At 44.1% G+C, this 23122-nt stretch overlaps 1 protein-coding gene across 1 annotated transcript in view; it reads right to left on the reverse strand.

The window, feature by feature from the left end:
* Positions 1 to 1007: 1007 nt before the first annotated feature.
* The window catches only part of RIN3 (Ras and Rab interactor 3), a 47683-nt gene continuing 25568 nt past the window's right edge, over positions 1008 to 23122 (reverse strand). The window contains exons 6-10 of the mRNA XM_009877201.1: positions 18961 to 20436; positions 15778 to 16086; positions 6859 to 6990; positions 3247 to 3410; positions 1008 to 1316 (exon numbers count right to left, since the gene is read on the reverse strand). Coding sequence (XP_009875503.1) covers positions 1008 to 1316; positions 3247 to 3410; positions 6859 to 6990; positions 15778 to 16086; positions 18961 to 20436 — 2390 coding nt within the window. The remainder of the gene's footprint in view (positions 1317 to 3246; positions 3411 to 6858; positions 6991 to 15777; positions 16087 to 18960; positions 20437 to 23122) is intronic.

Consider the following 23122-nt stretch of genomic DNA (forward strand, 5'->3'; position numbering starts at 1 on the left):
AAGTAAAAAGGAGAATTAGCAAGTTCTGTCTGCGAAAGCCTGAATTTATTAAAGTAATAACCTGGTGGGACTTATAGATATGAAAACAATAGAGAAAACGACATCCAGGTAAAAAGGAACAGGTATTTAATTCTGTCTCTTTTTGACTTTCAAATTTTAATCTGCTTTGCTACACTGGACAAATTATTATGTTCTTTACAAACACTTATTTTAAAATAATTGCATCATATCACAGAGAGAAATAAATATAAAATTAACCAGACACTATCATACAACCAAGGTGATTAAAACTGCTGTACATGTAAAACTGATGGTGAAAACTTCCAATCTTTAAAAAAAATTAATTGATGAAAATGCCTAAGCTACTTCACTTCAATGACAAGTAGATGGCAGAAAATGTATTCTTAGTGAATGTACAGGATCATCTTGCACGGTTTGTTATTTCAAAGGCAATAACATGTTTTAGACAGCAAGAGAGAGATGGAATTCTGGTGCAGGTGGCAATCCTATTCCACTGAATACATCAGACAAGACTTAATTTATTCAAACTGGTGAACAGACACTGTAAGGCATAAATGCAGTCTTACCTTCAGACAGACTGAGGTGTGTGCAGACCTTTCTCCGGCCTTGTGCACAGAGGTGATTTACACCTGCCATAATTTATTATGGAATAAATGTCCACTTTTCTTCAAGATCTCTGGACTTTCTTCACTGCCCATGTACATTCTGCGACATCAGCTGGTTGCCAGCAGGAGGTTACAAGGTTTGATACTTCAAGTTTTCCAGAGGATGAATGTTCTCCTGAATGCTCCCTTTTACTTCTGCAAATGAACTCTGCTGAGAAATGTCCCATATTCAGACAGCATCTACAATTGGCACATCTGCCCTGTGTTGAGGGCCACATTCCACAAACCTTCTGAGTTCTGCAGATACCAGAGGATCTCACAAGATAAACTATCCAGCGCTTCCAGGATGACAGCAAACACACCAAAAGAGCATCATGACCCTTAGGAAAAGTCTGACTCTTTGACAATTGGAACTGGTGGAGTTTTATGGTCTATTGGTTTATAAATAAAATGGAAATCCTTCTTGGTGTCACTTTTCAGCAGTGAGGCTTTGATATGGTGAGGAAGGGCATCTTTGTCCAGCTGCAACCACTGGTCATCAACATAAACAAAGAGTCCGTAGTCCTTGGGATGGAAGACTTCAAATTTTTCGGCACACTGCTGGCTCAGCTGCTCAGCTGTGGTGTCATTCCGGGAAGCAAGTGTCCTTGACTGAGCACCAATTTCCAGAAAGGAGATAGAGATGAAATCCTGAAGAGAAACATGAGGATCAATCATGCAGTTAACACAGTGACTTAGGACTGAGGGAGGTAGAATTCAGTTCCGAAGTTCTAGCTGCCTAGAGCTCCTAAATGTTCCCAAATATCCTCCAAATATTCTCCAATGCTCTCTCCTTTCTCCCCTCTGATGAACAAGCTCTGAATCAGCAAATACTTAAACTTAACAAACACCTAACAAAATAATTAGCCCTGTGAAGACACATAAGTGAAAGCTGTTTCCTGATTTTGGTGAATATCCTTAGTGAGCAGTCTGCCACAGCTCCTTCTCCCACCTTTCTACAGCTCCTGAAGAAATAAGGTGCAAAGAAGTAACAGACCAGAACAACAAACCAAAACCCTCAGAGATCTGGTCTGAAAGCTCCCTGTCTTACAGAAACAGGAAAGGGCTGGTGGTGTGGTGACCCTTGTAAGTCAACCATCACCCAAACAGCACCTTGAGCACTTTGAGTGTGCTCCAAACTTCCTTCCATCAAGAAGGAAACAGCAGAAATTATGCTGAAAAACCTTATTTACTGGTATCCTGTTTCTGGCCGTAACAACTGTTGGGACAACTTTCCCCTTGCCAAACTCATGAGAAAAAGAACCTAGAGATCCTTTGGCCATAGTGGAACCTGTATGATTAATTTGTGTCTATGAAGTTTAAAAAAAATTCCCAGACTTTTTGGTGAGAAAATAATCTCCCCAGCAGAAGTGAGATTTAGCAAGTACTTGGACTATGGGTTTCCAAACTGCATTTATAGTATGTCACTAGAGGTGGGTAAAGCAGCCACAGGGGTGTGCAGGGGCATGCCGAACACCTCAGCAAGCTGTTTACCTCCTCCAGGATGGGCTCACATGTCTTTGATATTACCCTTCATTCAAATGAATGGAAAACAGCCCCTAGGATGCTGGAGGTGGTGGGAATCTTCCAAGGAAATGTGGCATTTCTTTGCCCAGCTATTACGCTCCAGGTACACGCTGTGAGCTACTGCCAGAGCAGCACTTGGGGCTGGATGGATGTTTGATGTATCTCAGTCATCATTCACATGGTCTGAGATCATCAGGGACTCTTTTGACTACGCTATGGAAGGAATATTAAACGCTTTGCTTTCACAGGTCTGTATGGACTGTGCCTGCCTCAGGACACTTTCCGCTGGCTTTCCCCTCGAAATTTCAGTTTTTCACTGTGGAGGCTTTACAGAACCTGAGACGTGGCCTTTGCTGCCTGCCTGTGGGTTACAGTTTGATCATAGAACATGGTGCTGGCAGGACATCCCACCTGCTGAGTCCTGCACCCAGCCTCACCATGTCTGGAGGCCCAGAGCACCCATCTGTCCCAGGACCCTCTCCCACTGTCCATGGGGAGGTCTTCATTGGGCCATACACAGCACGGGCTTCAAAGCTAGCCAGCCGTTGTTGGGTCTGCCTTGCTGCCAGGACTGGAGAAGCCAGGCTCTGGAAGATGGTTTTCTGACCCATCCTGCCGATGTCTCAGGTCCTCCTACAGCTTTATGCCACCTAGGAACCACTCCCATGTAGCTGCTCACATCTCCTCAGCTTAGCCCAGGGCCTCCCCAGGCCCTAGGTACACGGAGCAGAAGGCTTCCTGCTTCCCTTCCACAGCTCTTCACATGTGAAGGCTCCCAGCACATCTCCTTTGAGAAGGAACAACAAAATCACTCTGCAGTCATATTTAAAATTATATCATTATGAGGGTACTTCAAAATGCATTTTTTAAATAGTATGTATTTCAAATGAGGTGTATTTTTTAAGATTTGAGAATTTGCACCATATGTACTCATTTTTAAATAGTGATTTGGGTCAATTTTGCTTTAAAATAATTATAATATTAAAAATGAGTAAGTATGGAGAGAACATGTTCAGCTTACAGGCTTTTCTCCCTAGAAAGCGATGCCGGCTACCTGCACGGATGAGCGGGAAGCCCGGGCCTTGTTCAGCGTCCTGCGTCGCTCCCAGCGGTGAATAGAGTCCTGCACCTCCATGCTCAGCTGCCGTGTGACAGTGATTTTGTCGTAGTTCTTGATGTGCTCCAGGGCCCCGTAGGTTGTAGTTAAATAATAAGAGCCTGCAAAGGAAGACGGTCTTGCATGAACATCACACCTGCACCGGCCATCAACTTCCACTTTGCCTGCTTGTGCTGGTGCTGTCAAACACTTGCACTGCCTGTGCCTCACTGCAGGGTCTGCAGTTAACCCGAGAGAAACCAGACCTAGTGACCACAGTGTCCTCCACCCTTTTCTGCCTCTCAGCAATGTTACTGCCCAGACTGCTGAGGAGTAAACACAACCTGAGGACAAACTACTACAAAAACTGCTTTCACAAACCATTGAGGAGTGTTTTTCAAGGTTTGGGAATCTTGCACTGTACGTAGTAATTTTTTAATAGTGATTTGGGTCAGTTTTGCTCTAAAATAATTATAATATTAAAAATGAGTAAGTATGGAGAGAGCATGTTCTCTTACCCAATCTAAACCTACCCTCTTCCAATTTAAAACTGTTGCCCCTTGTTCTGTTACTACAGTCTTAGTAAAAAGTCTTTCTCTGTCATTACATATCGAAAGGCCACAATAAGGTCTCCCCAGAGACTCATCTTCTTCAGGCTGAACGACCGCAACATTCTCAACCTTTGCTCACAGGTGTTCCAGTCCTTTGATAATGTTTGTGGCCCTCCTCTGGACCTGCTCCAGCAGGTCCATGTCTTTCCTGCGCTGAGGGCCCCAGAGGCAGGGTGTCACCAGAGAGACACAGAGTGGCAGAATCATCTTTCACCTTGCTGGACACGCTTCTTTTGATGCAGCCCAGGATACAACCGACAACATTTAGAGCTTGGGTCTCCTGTGGGCTCAGCACTGTCTGAAGGCTGTCTCAGACCCGCAAGGGCAAGCCACCCTCTGTTCCTTCTATTTCTTTCAACTAGATGTGGAGCCCAGGTGTTTGGCTGAGAGTAATTCCTGGACTGTTTAGAGTTGTGGGATAAATCTAGCAAAGCAGAGAAATGAGACAAAGCAGTAAAAGTCTGCAGCCAGTCCTTTTCCCTCAGAAACTCCCTGACAGCTGTGGTGTTGGCTGCAGCAAGTAATAAATAACCAACTGCAGCAGCCAGGGAAACAGCTGGACCATCATAAGAACAGGCTTCATCAACACGGAAGAAGACAAGCCCTGATAAGAGGACAGAGTTGAACATGAGAAAACTGCTACTGTGGTTGCAGGGCAGTCCCTTGTCAGGGCACAGCCCCATTGCTGCGTTAATTACAAGAGCTCATTTTTCCAGCTGTTTCCAGGCTCAGCTCTGCTGATAAGGAAGAGACTTGGGCCAGGATCTCCTCTGAACACAGGGAAGGCGTCAGCCTACAGAGCCACTGGAGCCAGAGCACAGTGTCCCATAGGCAGCAGGGACGAGGACATGTTCCCTGGCCTCCAGGCGAGAGCGTGCCCTGGCCTGAAGCAGGGTAAGGGGCCAGGTCTCAGTGGGGGCTCGGCAAGCTGCCATGATGGGACAGGTCCACCGCTCCAGCCTCTGCATCATCCCATGATCTGGCTCCTCTCACCCCGGGTGCCAGGAAAACAGGCAGAAATAAAAATTGTCCGCCAGCTAGGCAGAGCTCCCTGTTTTTAATAAGTTTCGTAATAATTGCAGTTGCCTCTAGATGGCACTTCCACATCACCCAAACCTCACCCAGCCTGGGTAGCCCTTCCTCAGGCTCTGATGAGCTCCAAAAGCATTGAGGCTGGTTGTGTAACTGGTGGCTAAGACAGCATTTTATTAAGAGCAGTATTTTTAGAGCATCATTAAAGTTTGGTGCAGCAGAGGAGAGATCAAGACATTGCTATCTGACTTTCCATACGCAGGTGGATCCAGTTAGGAATGTCCCATAGCTACATAGGTCTGCCAAAACCACTCTTTTTCCTTATTGTCTCCCACAAAATGCTGCTGAGAACAGGCTAACAAGACCAAAAGTGCCACTTTTCCTCTCTTAAATATAGTCACTACCCTGCCTTTTCTGTCCTTGTATTGTTCTTGCTCTGGCAGAGTCAGGGGTGCCCATGATGGCACCTGTGACTTGGTGTACCCCTTCCCTCAGAATCCGGAGAGGAAGATCTCCCAGCTCCCCAAAACAAGAATTCATTACATCTTCTTTAAGAATTAATTTTTCTTCCACTCTCCAATATCTTCACTTCCACACAGTCATTGCCCATCATCTGTCCTTGCCTTTGCTTCAGAAGTCAACATCACTGTTGTTAAAAATTAATTCAAAGTAAATTTCTAATTGGGATGCCAGATTCATGGTTTTCTCACTTTGTTTTCCTTTTTTTATTATCAAACTGGAGCCAGTCTGATCTGGAACTCCTTCACAAAATTTTTCCCCTTTGACTGGAGTACACATTTCACACAGTTTTTCCATCTTAGACTTCATAGAACTTCCAGCTGACTTTGCCTTCAACAGCCTGAGCTCCCCAATCAAGCTGACTTCAGGAACCAGCCTGGTAGTGTACCCTTTCAAAATGAAGAACTGGTGTGCAGCATAGTCACCAACACCAGGTTACTTATGTCAGCAAGATGCTGTGCTTAGGCTAACAATTTTCCTGCTAACAAGTCTTTTCAGCAGAAAAATTCTGTGCAGAAATCCCTCACTCATACCACTGTGTTGCCACTGCTACTTCTGTTAGCACTTACTTCAGCCCACCTCTGCGCTGTGTTGGGACAACATGCACTTAGTTACAGATTTATACCTCCATTTAATATAAATAAAATTAGTCTTCTGATGTTCCTCCTTTCTAGAACCTCAGTACTTAACAAAACAAAGCCTAAAATAGAACTCATTTTACTGGGTGACAACCTGGTGAAAAACTATCTGTGTTTCTAATTCAAAGTGCATATCCCTGTCACTGTTAGTAGCATCTGCTTCCCAAGCTATATTTAAGAAACTAAAGGCCCACAGTTCCCCAGGGTGTTTATTCCTTTAATAGCAGAGGTCTTTATTCACATCCAAACCCAGAGAAAGAGTCCTTTCTCTGCCTCACTGTGATACTTGTCCAGAGAACATTGTCAAAGGGGTCACTCAAATTTAAGATTGGAGTGATCATGAGAATAATGTATGGCCCCAGGCAATTTACACAATGTACTCTTCTCACTGGAAAAAATAAAAGTGTCCGCACAATGGATTACAGCAGGAGTTTCATTTTAGGCAAAGACCTTTTAAATTTTCAGCCTTTGGGCCAAGGAACACTAGATGTCTCTGTTTAGGTTACTAATCCAGCAGCTCCCATTTATGGTGAGTCCCTGCCTTTCCAGCTGGTGTCTAAGGGCACTGCACTGCTAAAAACAATTAAAGTGTTTGACAATAATTTTACAGCCTCAAATTTGAAAAGCCCCATAGCAGGTCCTTTCCAGCCCTGACAATTCTATGATTCTATAGCTTATCCACAAAGTCTATCCAGAGCCTTGCTGCCCAACTTTCACAAACACTGAAGCGAGGAAAATACTGATTTCCAGGAGCAAACACTGTACTCTACCTTCCCCAAGCTGCAGAGCAGGGTCCATGAGCTCCATCATATACTCCACATTCAGAAGGACTTCAGTCAAGTTGCTGCGAGCCAACACATACATGAGCACGGGGAGGAAGTCATCTGCACCGTATAGTTTCCCTGAGCAAAGAGAAACACAGAGTGGTCCCAATAACCTTACCACACAGACACGTTCCCACACAACAGTGAAAACTTCTTATCCAGCATATCATTTTCAGACTTTAGCTTACATGATCTGAAGGTTTGAAAAGAAAAAATGCTGAAAAAAGGAAAGTTACTTCACTTTAAAAGTAAGCAAGCTTGCTTCAAGGCCAGAATATGAGCTTGAAAATTTTAGTTAACTCCATTTCTGCTGTTCTTTATTAACTGAAGAAAGAGAAAATTAAACTTTATGGATCACAGAGAAGGGAAAATCCTTGAAGAGTGCAAAGGCTGCCAGCTTGGCCCTCTGATTTGACACTGCCATCAAGATTGCAATTCACATGGTCAGTATTATCAACAAAGCTGGCTACATGCATTAGGGGCATTTATTATCTTAAATTCACTCTATGTTTGGGATTAAAGAGCAGAAAATGGAACAGCAGCTTGTAGTTTTTAGGACTGAGGTCACCTGTATTTATTTTCCTTCAGAAGGCAAAACATCACATTATATGTTCCTAATTAAAACAGTCTCCTAAGAGCTAGGATCAAAAAAGAAGCATCTTTCCAGCCATGGTGTCTAGCTAAGAAAACAGAAAGCTTTTCACATTGGACTTAGACTTCTTTTCAGACTTGGTATGCAGCAGTAGCTACAGGAACAGATCCTTATGGGCCCAAGATTTCCTGAGCTTTAAACATTCGTATCAACAAACTCAACAAAATGGTCTGTTACATAATCTGTAAAAGCTCCTTGGGATTTCTGGGGGCAAGAAAATGTATATGTTAACAGTCATCATTATAAATAATTACTACTTAAAACAGAATCCAGACCACCACATAAATGGCGAAGAGCACAGGGACAATTTTTCTTAACTGAAAGATGACTTCACTTTCTACCAACATATCATAAATTCATCATGGACAACGTATAATAACAAGTTGCTTAACAGGCTTATCTTCCCAACGTTCAAGGTTGACCATTCCTCTTAACCTAGGCCCAGACTGCTTTCATTCTGGATGTCCTCCCTCAGAGGGCAGTTATTCTCACCTGAGCACTTGGATGCATTAGTTTCATGGATCTCATGAGACTGCTTGCCTCACCTCAAAGAATCAAAGCTACCCTTGATGTAGCTTCAGCAGAATTATGCCCCAGCCATTTTTGGCCCTTAGTCCACATGTCCTTCCATGGTAGGGCATAAATTCCTACTTCTCAAATGTTCCCACTGACTTATTTCAAATCTTTGCCATGAGTCAGCTTTCCTTTTTTGTCATTCATAGCTGACGCAGATTCTCCACTGGCAGATACTCTTCTGAAGCCTGAAATAAACATGAGCTTAGCCTCTGATTAAAGAAAAAAAAAAAAAGTATGGCTTTAAACAAAAGCCAGTAATATATCTAGTGAACAGAGAGTTGATCCGGTTAAAACAAAGTGTTTTAGGATGAGAGACTGTCAGGGCTGTAATTCAGTCTGTTTCTAACAGAGCCTGCACGTGCCACAACATTGACAATTTAATGAAACTGGATTAACGCTTTCAATTCTGTTGCTTTATTAGAGCTGCCTTTAGTTAAATGACACAGCCTTAGGTCTTCAACTGAACTATAAAAGAACTGTACTGTTTCATTAACATCTGGATCAACATTTTGTCTGTTGTTGCCTTGGCTTATGTCTCTTTGAAAGCTTCAGCTCTATTAAAGGTCCAATTTGTTACTGTCATATATATTACCTTAATACGAGCAGATTAGTATTACAGCTATTTAATATTGTCTAGCAAAAAAAGATGACACAATTGAGATAATGTAATAGAAAAACTGCACAGAGAAAAGCCCTATTCTTCTGATCTGAGTAAATCAAATGCCAGCAGTTAGTTCTGTATAAAAAAAGTGTAAAGGAAGATGAAGTACTAAAGAGTTTGCTAGGCTCATTTTTTTCCCTTTAAAAACTCTTTCTTTATGACGTAGTAGTAACTGACCTGCGGCATGAGTTGGGTGCTTCTGATTTCCTAAGGGTCAAGGGATTTCCTTAAGTCCAAGTGATTTCCTGTGCACCACTAACAGCAGAATTTTCTCTTTCCTACCACTTCATTTTCATGCCCAATCTATGTTGCGTGTTCTAGGGCATCCAAAAGTTGCTAGTTCTGAACAGGAATTCCTATCAATTGGAATAAAAATGCTGTTTTTTTAAAATAAAATGTCACTGGAAGAGGTCACCGGCCAGCCAATGAACTGACCAACCAATACTGAATGGAAACAGAAACTTGTAATCAAACAGTTCCATGTCCCCAGCCTTCAACTTTTAATGTCAGTTAAAATGAAAGTTAGAGGACATTTTTTCAAGAATTCCGACAGAATCTCTCTAATTTTTTTTATTGGCTTAGAAGTGGTTGTATGTAAAAGCATGCACTGAGTCAATTATTTTTTACTGCTGTCTATCTCATTTCTATAAGCTGCTTTAACTGCTCTGCCCACCAGCCCTTGTTATAAACCTTTCTCAACTTTAAGATTTCATAGAAATATTATTGGACTTCTAGCTGTTTATATGGCTTAAATATGAAAATCTGATATACACTTTTTTTTACTAATAAACTCAGAGTAGGGATGTCTGACTGCAATAATGAAAGAGCACTCACTCTCCATATGCTGTCTGTTCATAACCTGCATAAATTACTGGCAATAATTTTAATCCACTTGTGGGAATATGAAGCCTCATTCTTAAATACCCATATCTGAAGTCAGCAGGACCTGTAGGTGTCAACAAGAGACAAGCAAAGATAATCATCAAGGATCTAGCTCTGGCTCCATGTGTTGCCACAAATTTCCAGTGTTGCCAGGTCAGGCATGGTATATTGCAACAGCTTCTCTCCGAGGACTGCACACGGAGCCAAGGATAAGTGCCTGAGAAGGCAGGACTCTTAAACTCCCCCTATTTTCCTGGCCTTGGGTGTCACAGCAGGCAGAGGGACTAGCTTAGACATATACAGCTGTCAGACCAAGTATGGCCCTGAGACACCCTGTATCTTAGTCCCTCATGGGGATAATAGGTGCTGTCAGCAATTCAGATACGGTCAGATGCAGGAGGCACAGAGATGTATGAAACAATGCCTGTGAGCCAAGACACCCAAGATGTAGCTTCTGCTCAGCATCCTGCAACCCACGTGCTCCCTGGGCCATGAAAGGCACCAGGGCACCAACCAGCGTCCATCTTGGGGCTACAGTAGGGATGTTCTCTGCAGGCTGCTGCCTCCTCAGCTCCACTTTCAGTCTGGGCTGGGACTAAGATCCCAGACCTGCGTGTGTAGCTCCATCTCACAGAGGGGTATGTTTGCAGCTGACAGAGTTGAGTGTAGCTCTGACCCTGCTGTGGTCTCAGTGACACTGAGACTAAGCTTGCTTGTTCAAGGTGGTGTTGTCCTACACCATATATGACTTGCTTGCTTTATTCCTCCCTCTTCCCTGCAGGCTCAGGAAACATTTATTTCATAAATATCTATAAGAAGCTTAAAATAAGCCTTCTGTCGCCAACTCATCCTATTATGTTTATAGCAAAGCAAATACAACGTCAGCTCCTGGCTGGAATGCAGCACTTGAATGGAACGGTTATTAATTAAATACACGATTTAAAGCAATTGGAATTCTGCCCAAGCCTCCATAAAGAAATTACGGCCTATTTTAACAAATTCATGCATTTCTTTTCCCACCATGTATATTCTGACAACCAGCAGACAGCAATGATGCTCTGCATCTTGCCTTAATATTTTACAAACAGTCGAATGAGGTCTAGCAGAAGCTCTCCAAGAAATATGAATTTTAGCCTCAGTTTATAGCTGGGAAATCTGGGGTACAGAGAGGTTAACTGGGATTTGTTCAAGATAATAAGGAAAGATTATTACCATCTTTCCACTCCCTAGCATTTTGCTGTCTCTTGTCCATCCCATACCACTTCAGCAAGGTTTGATTTATGGTATAGTTGAAATAAGAGAGTTAATACATGGAGGCAGCATGAATGCATTTCAAAAACATGTTTTACAGATCACAGGAATTTGTTCCCCTTGAAAAACCAAACTGAGTCTTTAATTCAAAAGTAGCAGTTGTGCTAGCCAGAAAAAAAGAGAAAGATATAATCTCTAGCCCATCAGCATTCACTAATACTAACTTAAATGCAGATATCCTCTTCTTAAAGACAACAATGCAAAACTGTTACGTATAGCTTTATTTGCCTTCTCAGAAGTCAGCAGTGGGATAGGATTGCTCTGACATAGTTTTAGGAACTTCTAGCATCTGTTCTACACTGTCAGCTGAAGTATTTGAGGCCAATTTTCTTTTCACAGGCTCAGTTACCCACTGAAGACACAACTTCATGTCCATGCCTTTGCCAACTGCAGAGCCATATAGGAGTGCATCAAGGCAACTAATATTCAGCTGCTCTGTTCCATGGGGGATGACAAACTTTGTCCTAAAAGCTTGGGAAGATAAAGATTTCAGTAGGATATATATCCTATCTGTTCTCTTCTTCCAAAAGAACACTATACATTAGCCATGCAAAACTAGGCAGTAGAAATTATTGAATGAGATGTTTTAGGGCCAATCACCTAGCCAACTCCATCACTAGTCCAGAACTGGTTTTGAGCTATCTATTCCAGCTCCCTGTGCAGTTTAAAGAGACTCCAGAGAAGAAGCTTCATAACATTAGGTAGTCCACAAGTTAAAAATGTTGCAGTAAGAAAACGGTTTCTCTGTTCATTCTTCTTGAATCTCCTTCAAAAGCAGTCTCCCCATCTTTCAGACTGACAACTTATTTTAGAGTTTAGAGATTTTTCCTCCTTGTGGACTGACTAAGCTCAGCCAGTTTGATTTACACAATATTTCTTCATAAATCTATGCCTACTGCTCTGCTATTTTTGCTTTTCTGTCAGTTCTCTTCCACAGAGAAGCTCCTCCCAGGCAGCACAGGGCTGGGAGCTCCAGGCTCACCACTGCAAGTACACACCACACAGCAGATTTACATCTTGTTTATCACTCCACAAGTGTCACTTGTGTTTTTGGCGGAGTAAAAAACACAGATTATCATTCTGCTTCTACCACACAATATGCCTCTGACATCTTGTCTGTGTAAAGGTAATTCTGAAGGACAAATAATAAGCAGTTTTTTCGAGATAAGATTACAGTGTTTCTGTATAAATATGTGCCCAACTCTCCCTGTGGGTATTGGGACATACCTTGCAAATGTAGGAGCAGTCAGAGAGCTGGGAGCTTACGGTTCCCTGTGAGTCCTGCTTGTACTTTTCTAGTGCACAGACTGAAAAAACTGCCAGCCAGTTTGCAGGGGAAGGGCTGGATGGGCTTCCAAACTCTACTTCTTTTATTCTTTTAATGAATATTATTCTTACTAAATAGTCCTAGTATTTTTAAGGGGCAGGTGACATCTTTTTGGCTAGTAGGTTACATTTTTGCAGGCATACATTGCTGTTATTTCAGTTTGCACAGAACTCAGAAAAGCTCAGTGAGGCACCACAGTGCTATCATAGTTGTCCCTTTGGGAATGATTCACGTACTAGTACCACTGCCTACACTGTACATGTAAACATCTGAACCAGTACCTCTCAACTCTTTTTATAACCAGTGATGAACTAATCAGTATCATCAGTGGAGTTTGTCATGAGTCATCTCACCCTAAAACAGACACCTACATCTAGGCCGATGAATCAACTGAGTTCCATCAGCTAGATTGGACCTTAGGAAGAAATTCTTCAGTACGAGGGTGGCAAGACTTTCGAATAAATTGCCCAGAGATGTTGTGGCTGCCCCCTCCCTGGAGGTGTTCAAGGCCAAGTTGGACGGAGCCCTGAGTAGCCTGATCTAGTTGAGAGGCGTCCCTGCCCATGACAGGGAGGTTGGACTAGATGATCTCTAAGGTCCTTTCCAGCCTAGGCCATTCTATGATTCTATGACTAAGTCCCCATTGTCTATAATGAGAAGCCAGACTCATCTGTGGCCACCTACAGCTAAATGTAGCTGCTGTAGATGAGTTGTACTTCAACATAGAATCATAGAATGGCCTAGGCTGGAAGGGACCTTAGAGATATGTATATCTTGTAGTTGTACTTAGAGGTCTGTTGGGAGAAAGGTGTTTTGACAAAGTCTGTGAACTGGTCTTTCTGGTTCCTTGTGATGAATCAAATGCACAAGTGGATTATCTTCATCTTGAGTGAGTAATGGCAGTTTAAATCAGTTGATGGTTTGACCCATTCAGTTAATTGTCTAAGTATCAGGTGGTCCAACCACAGCCAATTTTTCAGGCAAATTTTGCCACATAGTATGAATTGCGACTAAACCAGAGTACTCCTCCTTTCTTAGAATTGACTAATACACATCGAGTCAGTCAAGGCTGACTTCAAATTTCATGACTCTTTCAGCCGTGCAAAGATGGGCACTACCATAGGCACAGATGTTCCAGAGTAAGCCTATACCTAGTTTTAAAGAAAACTTGGTACCTATCTGGACGCCCTGGACTGCTGTCTCAATATGTTAAAAAACTTGTGTTTTCATGGGGGTCTGAAAAAAAAGCATGCTTGATTTGGTTGTTTTTGCACATTGCTTTGAGAAATGAAACCATATTCTCAGGTCAGCTCATCCTATGGTCAGCCTAAAGTGAATAAAGACCTGGCCTGAGCCACCACATTGCAAACTAAACCAGACAAAAGAAGCAGTTATGTTACCAAATAGATGGTTTTTCTGACAGAGGTAGGCTGATTTTAGTCTTGTGGCAGAGAGAATGGTTAGTTTTGTGTTCCACCTGCTCCAATCTTTGAAGAGAAGGAACTTTCTAATTCAGCAGTGAGAAAAAGGAGTTAAAGAAAACCAGACTGTTGCACAGGAAGCTGAGCATGGCCTCTGCTCTTCCTGTGCAGAGTCCTGTGCTGTCTCAGGGCTGGCTGAAAGCAAAAGGGGCCCTAGGTGGCTGCTCTCGAGATGGACAGAGAGCAGGAGGAGAATTCCTACCCACTGAAATCTGGTCTGAGCAGCCCACAGCATGCTCTTCTGCACACCACCAGCTGGGAATCCTCTGTCAGAAAAATAATGCAGTTTGCTGAATGATTGTCTTTGCCAGGAGGAAAATCAAAGTGATCTGTGGTCAGTTCATTCTGCTGAAGAGGTTTCACACATTTCACTTCTAAGTGGATCTACAGGACATTTCACTCGATTTCTCTCAGAGTCCACTGTCTTCCAGGAGCTTGACTGCAGCATTGTCTTCCCTTTAAACTCTTTTTCTGGTCTTTTTCATTGGGGTACATTTCCTTAATGCCAGGCCAGTTTCTCCTGACCAGGCCCTGATGTGCATCACTGATCATACATACTGGAGAGGCAACTGGAGGCACAGGGGTGAGGTCAGCTTCCCACCTACACCCCACTTGCAGTAGTACTCAGCATATGAAAACAGCTGAGCTGGCTGAAACAAAGTGCTTTGGTTAGCAAAACACAGTGAAACCTTCCAATTTCATGAATGCCAATCTTGTAAATGATGTAGCGTTTTTCAAATTATTTCCCTGACTCCTAATTTCTGTTATATAAAATGACACAACGGCATTTCCCGCAACAGAGAAATTTGACCCCTGAGCTAACTGAGGTGTGACAGACATGTAACATACAACAAGCGTTGGAAGGAGACTGTCTCTTATGTGGGTTTTAATGAGGCATATGAGTCTATGATCTGTGCCAAATTTACTCTCAACACAACTGTTTTAACAATGTTACAGCATATTTCCCTACATATGTCCAAATCTTCTCCTAATACTTGAAGACACTCAGAGGTCCTATCCACCCTGTAGCTTGGGAGTGGCTTCTTGCCCTGCTGTTGATGTGTCTAGATTGGTCATTGACGCTTGCTGCATATTGTCCGAAAAAAGAGCCTAAGGAGAGACTCAGAAGGGACACAACAATTCCTGTATGAGTGCTCCAAGTCTGTTATCTGTACAAAATAAAGCAGAACAGCTAAAAGCACCTTTGGAGATTGTGAGTTCTTGAACAACCACAGATTGTTGCAAACTAATATCTGGCTTCTCTCTGAATTCAAGCATGGCTGGTCATCAGCTCAGCAGTATACAAAGAAAGGTCTTAAAATGGCAAGGCAGATTCCTAGAAAAAGGGGCTTCCTGGTTTATCTGCAAAAACACACCATGTCTGCATGCTGAGGGCATAACACGTACATTTAGTGGCTGACCTGAGGCCCAAGTTATATATATATACACTCAGAGCACATACTTTCTCACATTGAAGAAGCATAGTAGTGGCTTTTGGAATTTACTGGAATTAGTAACAAACAATACCAACATTCTGTGTCTCCCCCACAATTTAGGCAAAACTTTGTGAAGGCCATATCAAGGGACTTTATCCCAAAGATCCATTCCTAGAATTTACTATTAAGTTGCTACAAGCAGGCACAGAGCTCTGAGGATTTATGGAGGGCTATGTGAAGACCTGCACAAAAAGGACATTACCCATAAAACACACAGTTGCAGACATCTTTGTTTTGTTGGAGTTGTGGAGCCTAAAGTTAACCAGGTAACATCTTATACACGCTATTAGTGCTGAGAACTTCACAGTCACTAACCAGCCCATTCTGATCACAACCAGAAGACAGCGGACACCAAACACACCAACCATCACTGCAACCTCGAATTTGAATATTATCACGTCAACTGTATGATAAACCCTGATCCTTTGGTACATGGAGAAGGACCAGTGAGGGATATAATTTAAGTAGGAGGGTTGTACCTGGGTTTCCCTGAGCCATGGAGTCATAGATGAGTTTGCAGGACTTCAGCAAGATGGCAATCTTCTTTTCTGGGGAGTAGGCCTTGTGCATGTTTGTGAACTTGTGAAGGATCTTTTCCAGCACAACGGTTTCAGGCACACTGGTTGTGACGCCTAGGTCAGTGGTAGTTGTGTTTTGTATCACAAGTTGGTTCTCTTTTAGCTGCTGTAAAGATCCGTCTTTGTTGTGGATTTCTTTTAAGTAAGAATCAATGGCTTCTTTTAAAGGTTTCAGAACACATTTGTACAAAGCCGTCTCAGCAATCACTTCTGCACAGAGAAGAGAGAACACAGAAGGCCATGATAAATAATCAACACAATAGTACAGGTGCAAGTAAATTCCTAAGAAAGCATGTATTTGTTTACTCATGCACCACTGCATAGCCGTGAGCAGGGAATAGAAGTTACATCCCAGAAAACAAATATTTCATTATCAACATCTTCCAGAAGTCCTGAGTAGGCAGCCGCCCTCGCTTTCTTTGCTTGACTCCTGGCTGACCAGCATGGCACAGCCAGGCAGCAGGAAAGCCAACTCGGGGAATAGTGAGGAACCTCACCTAACGGCTTCTTTTCACAGCCCCGCCCGTACAGATGCTCTGGTGGGATTCATCTCATGTCCCTTCTGACATCTCCCTCTAATCTATCTGAGATATTCACTTTGGGATGAAATTCACTTCAGAGCACAGTCACTGAAAAGGGGCTGTAGTCACCAGTTCAGAGGCCCACACCAGCATCTGGTCAGAAGATTCTCACTCTCACTGCTCAAGTCATTCCATCTCACTTAAGTCACCTCTTATGCCACCTGTGGATGAGGAAATAGTCAGTGTGGACTGAGTATTTCCATAATATTTAACAGGAGACAAAATCAAGCATGAGAAACTGTGAGAAAGTCCATTGTCTGACTCCTAGAAACCGGAGGCAGAGCTAGAGGGACTGCAAGGGATCCTCTTGTCACCCCTGCAATGAGGCAAAAAGGTCACTGGCAGAAGAGTTCATCGCTAAGTCAGTGAGGAATGAAACAGGGTAATAACATTTAGGTATACAAAATCCAAGTGTTTAAAGACATCTAGAGAATCAATGAGCTTTGAAGAGGGACAAATTCAAATGTCAAATCTTCCTCTGTGGGAATCTCTGTCCTCCACAGAAGACAGTCCTCCATAGGCCGACTGGGCCATAGCATCCTGTTAAGGAACTGCCAGTGAACAAGGCTAGGTCTAACCAGGCATGTCTGTGGCAGGATCCTCACACACACCCAGCTCTACCAAGCAGAACAAGGACACTTCTTTCTGCTTCTTCTCCACCTTCCCTGATTAGGGAAGATTAAGATTCAAGACAGACTTCTCTGTGCCAACATCCTCTCTGCCTCAAAGAATGGAGTTATCGGGACAAAAATTGCAGGTGTTACACGATGTGCATGGAAATGAAACCATAGCTCTGCTCTCCTACCTATGGCAAAGGGTTCGCAAGAAGGTCTGTTCTACTGGGGAATGTGAAGCCTTTGCTGGATGAAAAAAGAAGTCAATGGGGCCTGCTCAGACTGGCAGATAAGTGCTTCTGAGTCCTGGCTCACCACTTAGGTGGGTCCCACCTAATATTGGAGCTGCAGGATCCACTGAAATTCCTAGCCACTTCTGTGTTTGGCCATGTTCTGTTCTGAGGGTCTTTCAGCTCCCAGCTTGCTTTAAGCCAACTTAGAGATCTCATAAATAGCAGTCATTCCTTTTCAGGTCCTTGACAAACAAAGTCAAAAGAGCATGTGAGTGCACGAACACATGCTTTTTCTGGCTGTACTGTTTTGACTAGGATAAAAAAGTCCTGTAGCTCTTTGTATACTCCCTCATGAATGTACATCAAACAGGCCAGCAAGGAGGGAAGTAGCACATTACTCCCTCATAGAACATCACAGGAGAAGCAACAAAAAACCCCTAAACAGCCAAAAATATTATTTTTCCACCCCAAAGGCAAACTATGTATGCGGCAAAGAGAGGGGAATGCTGCATTTTGGAGCCAGCCTCTCTGAATTGAGCAGGGAGCCAGGCCAGAGAGCTATATTGGAGGCCAGAGAGGGCTGGAGCACCTCTCCTATGAGGACAGGCTGAGAGCATTGGGGTTGTTCAGCCTGGAGAAGAGAAGGTTCCAGGGAGCCCTTCTAGCAGCCTTCCAGTACTTAAAGCGGGCCTGCAGGAAAGGTGGGGAGGAACTCTTTGTCCGGGAGTGCAGTGATAGGACAGCGGGTAATGGTTTAAAACTGAAAGAAGGTAGCTTTATATTAGGTATTAGGAAGAAATTCTTTGCTATGGGGGTGGTGAGACACTGGAACAGGTTGCTCAGAGAAGCTGTGGAAGCCCCCTCCCTGGAAGTGTTCAAGGCCAGGGTGAATGGGGCTTTGAGCAATCTGATCTAGGGGAAAGTGTCCCTGCCCATGGCAGTGAGATGGGAACTAGATGATCTTTAAGGTTCCTTCCAACCCAAACTATTCTATGATTCTAAGTCCAGCACAAACTTTCTTCCATCCTCCCACCCCTTGAGTAAGATTGCCTCAGGGTCAGACAAGCGATGGCAGCCTGGAGGTGGGGGTAAGTGTGGCACTGATGTTTTGGGGAGGACATGGACAAGTCAGCCATGTTATGGATTGTCATAAACTGCTGTGAACCCACAGCCTTTGGCTCATGATTTACTTACATTTTAGCCCTGGTGTCCAGGTGACTATAAACACTGTTAAATTAACAAGCTAGCGGGAGGTGTCCCTGCCCATGGCAGGGCAATTGGAACTAAATGATCTTTAAGGTCCCTTCCAACTCAAACCGTTCTATGATCCTATGATACATACACATATTTGTATGTGTGTGTATACATATGCATACATACATACATATATGCCTCTCTCACACACAGAAACACACATCTTTTCCGCTTAAACTCTTTCCTTCAAAACATTCATAATAGATTTTTTCCCCTCATTGGTCTCCCAGTTTTTAGAGGCGCTCCTCCAAGTGCTAGCAACCACAGAGTAGACTTTTGCACCTCTAAGTTTTAAGGAGATGGTTTATACTTCTGTAAAGCAGAATCTGTGTCTGCATAATCCTATCTTCCTCCTCACCTTCCCAAATTCTGCCCAAGAGTGAGTAAAGCACAGACACCTACCTAACTGTTCCTCGGTGTAGGAGGCTGGGTCTATCAGAGATTTCAACTCGGTGCTCTGCACTAAGTAACTCTTCAGCTGTGTCATCATCATCCGGATTTCTTGTAGCATCTCTGTGCTGGAGCTCTGCTTCGCCATCATCTCTAAACTGTACACTCTGTAGTCCCGCACGAGGTTGCCAAAATATGAATCCTTGTCCTGTGCCAGCTCGACTATCTTCTTCTGCAGCTTCCTGTCACTAGACAAAAAGACCGTGAAGACATTGGACAGGCTCACAATGGACAGCCTGTTCCTGGCCTTGTCTAAGATCATGGAGCGTGTCTTTTTACTAGACGAACTGTTCAGCATCTCCAGGTCATCCTCTGTGCTGCTGGTGGAGTAGGAGTCTGGCTCAGAAACTGATGCCTGAGCCAGGGCGCTGCCCCCCTGGCCCTCCAGCGAAGAGTGTGAACCTTTCAGTTCGTCTGAGTTGATGGATTTGCAGCCACGTCCTGGTTCAGTCTTGGTGTGTGTGCAAGTGGTGCCACTCACCACTGTAGCTGAGCTGCTCTTGCAGAAAGCCCGTGCCATGGCTGTGGCCATCTCTGCCTCTGTCCTTTGCTTTGACTGGCAGGAGCTGGGGATCCTCGGTACCTGGGAAAGCCTTTTCCTTCTTGGTGGTGGGATAGGAACTGACTTTCCTTTCTCAATGTCATTGCTTTGTATCTCAGGCATGTCCTCCTTCTTCTCTGCAGGTTCGGGCTTTGTCTCCTGAAACTGTGATACAGCCCTTTCAGGAACCTCCCCAGGCATTTCTACAGCCTTTTTGCACTGCAGCCTTTTATCTCTGCTCACTGAACTTGTGTTTTGTTTTTCTTCTGTCCATTCCCCTTTCAGTGTTTCACAACTTCCAGGCTTACCCACACAGCTCTCCTCTGAGGTCCTCTCACACAGCCGCCTCCGTGGGGGGACAGGAGGCTGGGAGTCCTTCTTGGGGCTCACCGCTGAGGGCTCACTGAGTGAGCAGCTCTGCTTGCCTTCTTCGTTATTGTCACCGCCCTCAATTTTCATTTCCTTGATGCTCTTTCCTAGTGGCTGAAGAAGCAGCTCATTTTCACAGGCAGTCATGGGATCCTGCTTCAGAGAAGATTTCCAAACAAGAGCGTGAGAAGGTGGAGGTGGCGGGGGCCGGCGGGGAGATTTCCTTTCAGCGAGTGTGGTGGCAGAGGGGAGACTGGCGCTCATAGTATGGCTTTTAGGAGGGGGTACCTCTGGAGGAAAAGCATTACTGCACTCTTCTATAAAAATAGGATTCACGAACCACAGCTTGTCATTTCCTATTGACAGCTCAATTTCACATGAGCAGTGGTTTGTGCTACTTGCAAAACACTGAGTAGATTTTAAACTGTCTGCTTGGGCAGCACCGAAAGCAGATTCTCTTGCAGGGTGGGATAACTCCTCTCCTATTCTTCTGTGGTTTAAGGAAGAATCCCAGAAATCTGCCCAAAACAAAAAAAAAGAAAGAAAAGAAGAATGAAAAAGTGCTCTGAGATAATTTTACCCACTAACGGTATGTAGAAGTCCTACTTTTTGCTAAAAGAAATGGTACACAAGCTTTCACATCTCTGCAAAAAAACAGTGTGAAGAAAGGATTGCCTGTTTTACACATGTGAGATGCTTCAAGCCAGAGGACAAGCTCAGAAGCTTCACCAGAAACCTCTTTCTTGCTAATTTTAGGACACTCATCTAGTGAAAACTGTTAATCCTGTGCAGCCTATGCAGTGTGAGAAGGAAGGTAAAAGTAACAAATATGAATGAAGAGAAGGGGTCTCTGCCTTATTTGGTGATTGCTGCCCTCTGAATGCAAATAGCTGTGGACACCTGAGGTGAGAGTGTGAAGCCCTCAGGTGAGTTCTGTCTCCTTCTTGCTGACTGTGGGAAGGTGCAGGGCTGGGATGTGCAGCCTGGATCCAACGGGCAGTGGGAGCACAAGAGACCTCAGATGAAGATGACTGTACTATGCAGAAAGCTCCTGTGGCACAGTCTGTTTTACACAGAGGTCAGATCCTGCTTTGCAGTACAATCAGTCCAGAAACATGTGATTTTAATTATCTTCCACAGATTAAAATTACTATTAATGTCTATGGCTCCGGATGACAATTATCCATAGCTGTGTCCACTCTCTGTTTTGCACCTTGCGTTGAGACTGCCTGCCTGAAGGAGTAAAAGATGGTGCAAAAGACTATGTACACAGAAAAGTTGGATACTGGAGGACTAAAGAATAGTTAAGTACGTCAGTGCCATCAGCTGTGACTGGAAAAGGAAGACGATGTTTCAGATGCAAGTAGTCATTTCTGTATGTCACAAATCTCTTACTAGATTTGTCTTTGAACAATTTTAAAAAAAATACAAAGCATCTGTATATCCTTTGAATAGATTCAGTATCACTTTTAACCTTTTCGCCTTTCCACAGAGATAGGTTTCAAACCTGCTTGCCTCACTTATCGGATTGCTTTTTGTCACTCTTAGAGCTGCTAATCCAGGGTCCGCTACCGGAAACATCAGGAAACACGATCCTGTAAATGTCATGTGTTCTGATCAAGGAAAAGGCTATAAACCTCTGAGAGTATTCACTGGGTGAGGACTGTATAGATGGCCACAGATTTAGGCACAAGAGGAAGATGAGAAATCCTGGAAACACGAGGATGCAGATAACTAAATAACTATTTCTGCATGCCTGGTCCCTGGACACGGAGCTGACACTGATGGTACAGTCTTCTGGATGGACTTACAGTGGATGTGAACGGGGCTGCCACACAGCACCTGAACCCTGCCCTGTGCTTGGTGTCAAGCCTGTTTCACTGCAAAAACATCACCTGCCAGGCTCAAGAGGGAATGGATGGGCCTGCACATGTGTGGGATAACCCTTAGTGCTAAGCAAGTGGTAAAGCACTCAGCCTGTGCCTTGCCAGGGCCCCATTCTCCTGTCAGCTGCACCAAAGTAGCCCCCAGCCCATCGCAGGGAAAGGGGCACGGGGCTGAGCTGGCCAGAGCCCTGGGCAGGGCCTGCCTATACCTCTTCCTAAAAACCACCATCCAAGAAGGGGCTTCCAGTTTGGAAGTTCATAGCAGAACTCATAACAGAGCCAAAAATCCTCTTCAGCTAAAGCCAACAGGGAACTCAGGGGTGAAACACATTCAGATAAAATCTCTCCCTCGCCCACTGCATCCTCAAATACAGGCCACTTCTTCCTCTTTTGCTCCCCAGTGCAGACGTGACTTTTCACGGCTTCCTTTTTGCAGCCAGCTCCATGCCACTGCTAAAAAAAATATCTTCTATCTGCCACCACCATGACCTGCCCTTTGCAGGGCTCTGCCTTTCCCCCTGCATGCCCTGAGCCCACTGCTCACCTTGCCTCCCTCTGCCAGCGATGTGCTCCCCCAGGCCACAGCCAGCTGCCCTGAGGACAGGGACAGTGCCCTTCCCTCCCGCAGGTGCAAGTGCTGCAGGATGGGCAGGCTGGCTCCTCACAGCCCCTCCGCTCCCTCTAACCAAGCATTTCTATAAAATAGGAATAGAGTAAGTCATGCGCAGGTGAACTAGAAGACTGTCCATTCCCATCAAGATAAAATTGCTGATTTAACTTCTCACAGCCTAGGCTAGTGTCTATGGCTAATTCAGCTATATAAGCATGTCAGCATGTTTTCTTAGGGAGGCTGAGGTTAGATCAGCTTTGTTACCTTGAGAAGGAGGAGAACAAAGAAGCTTGAAATTGCCAGAAACAGCAGCAATCTTGACACTGAATTTGTGAGTAGACATCAGATGGAACCACACTTAATAGCATCACACTGCCAACCTCATGTCTGAGACTGTCTGGCGTATGATTTCCTTTAAACACTCCCACTCTAACGGGTATCAGAAAATGCAGGACAGTGGGTGACGCTTGTTTAAGTCAGAATATAACACTGTGGAGTCTCACGGGCTGAGGAAATAGTGAGTAGACCAATCCACAAAAGGGAAGTTGGTTATTTTTCTCAGTAGTGATCAGGATAAGACACTGTGACGAAAATGCAGTGCTCCACTCACACCGTGAAGGACCAGATGAGGTGGGGCTACACAACTGAGTGTTACACAACTGCTTCAGAGGGTGTGTTTCCCAGCCCAGGCACACTGTCTTGTTCAGC

Source organism: Apaloderma vittatum, unplaced genomic scaffold (genome assembly GCF_000703405.1).
Source record: "Apaloderma vittatum isolate BGI_N311 unplaced genomic scaffold, ASM70340v1 scaffold11319, whole genome shotgun sequence".
Classification (NCBI taxonomy): Eukaryota; Metazoa; Chordata; class Aves; order Trogoniformes; family Trogonidae; genus Apaloderma; species Apaloderma vittatum.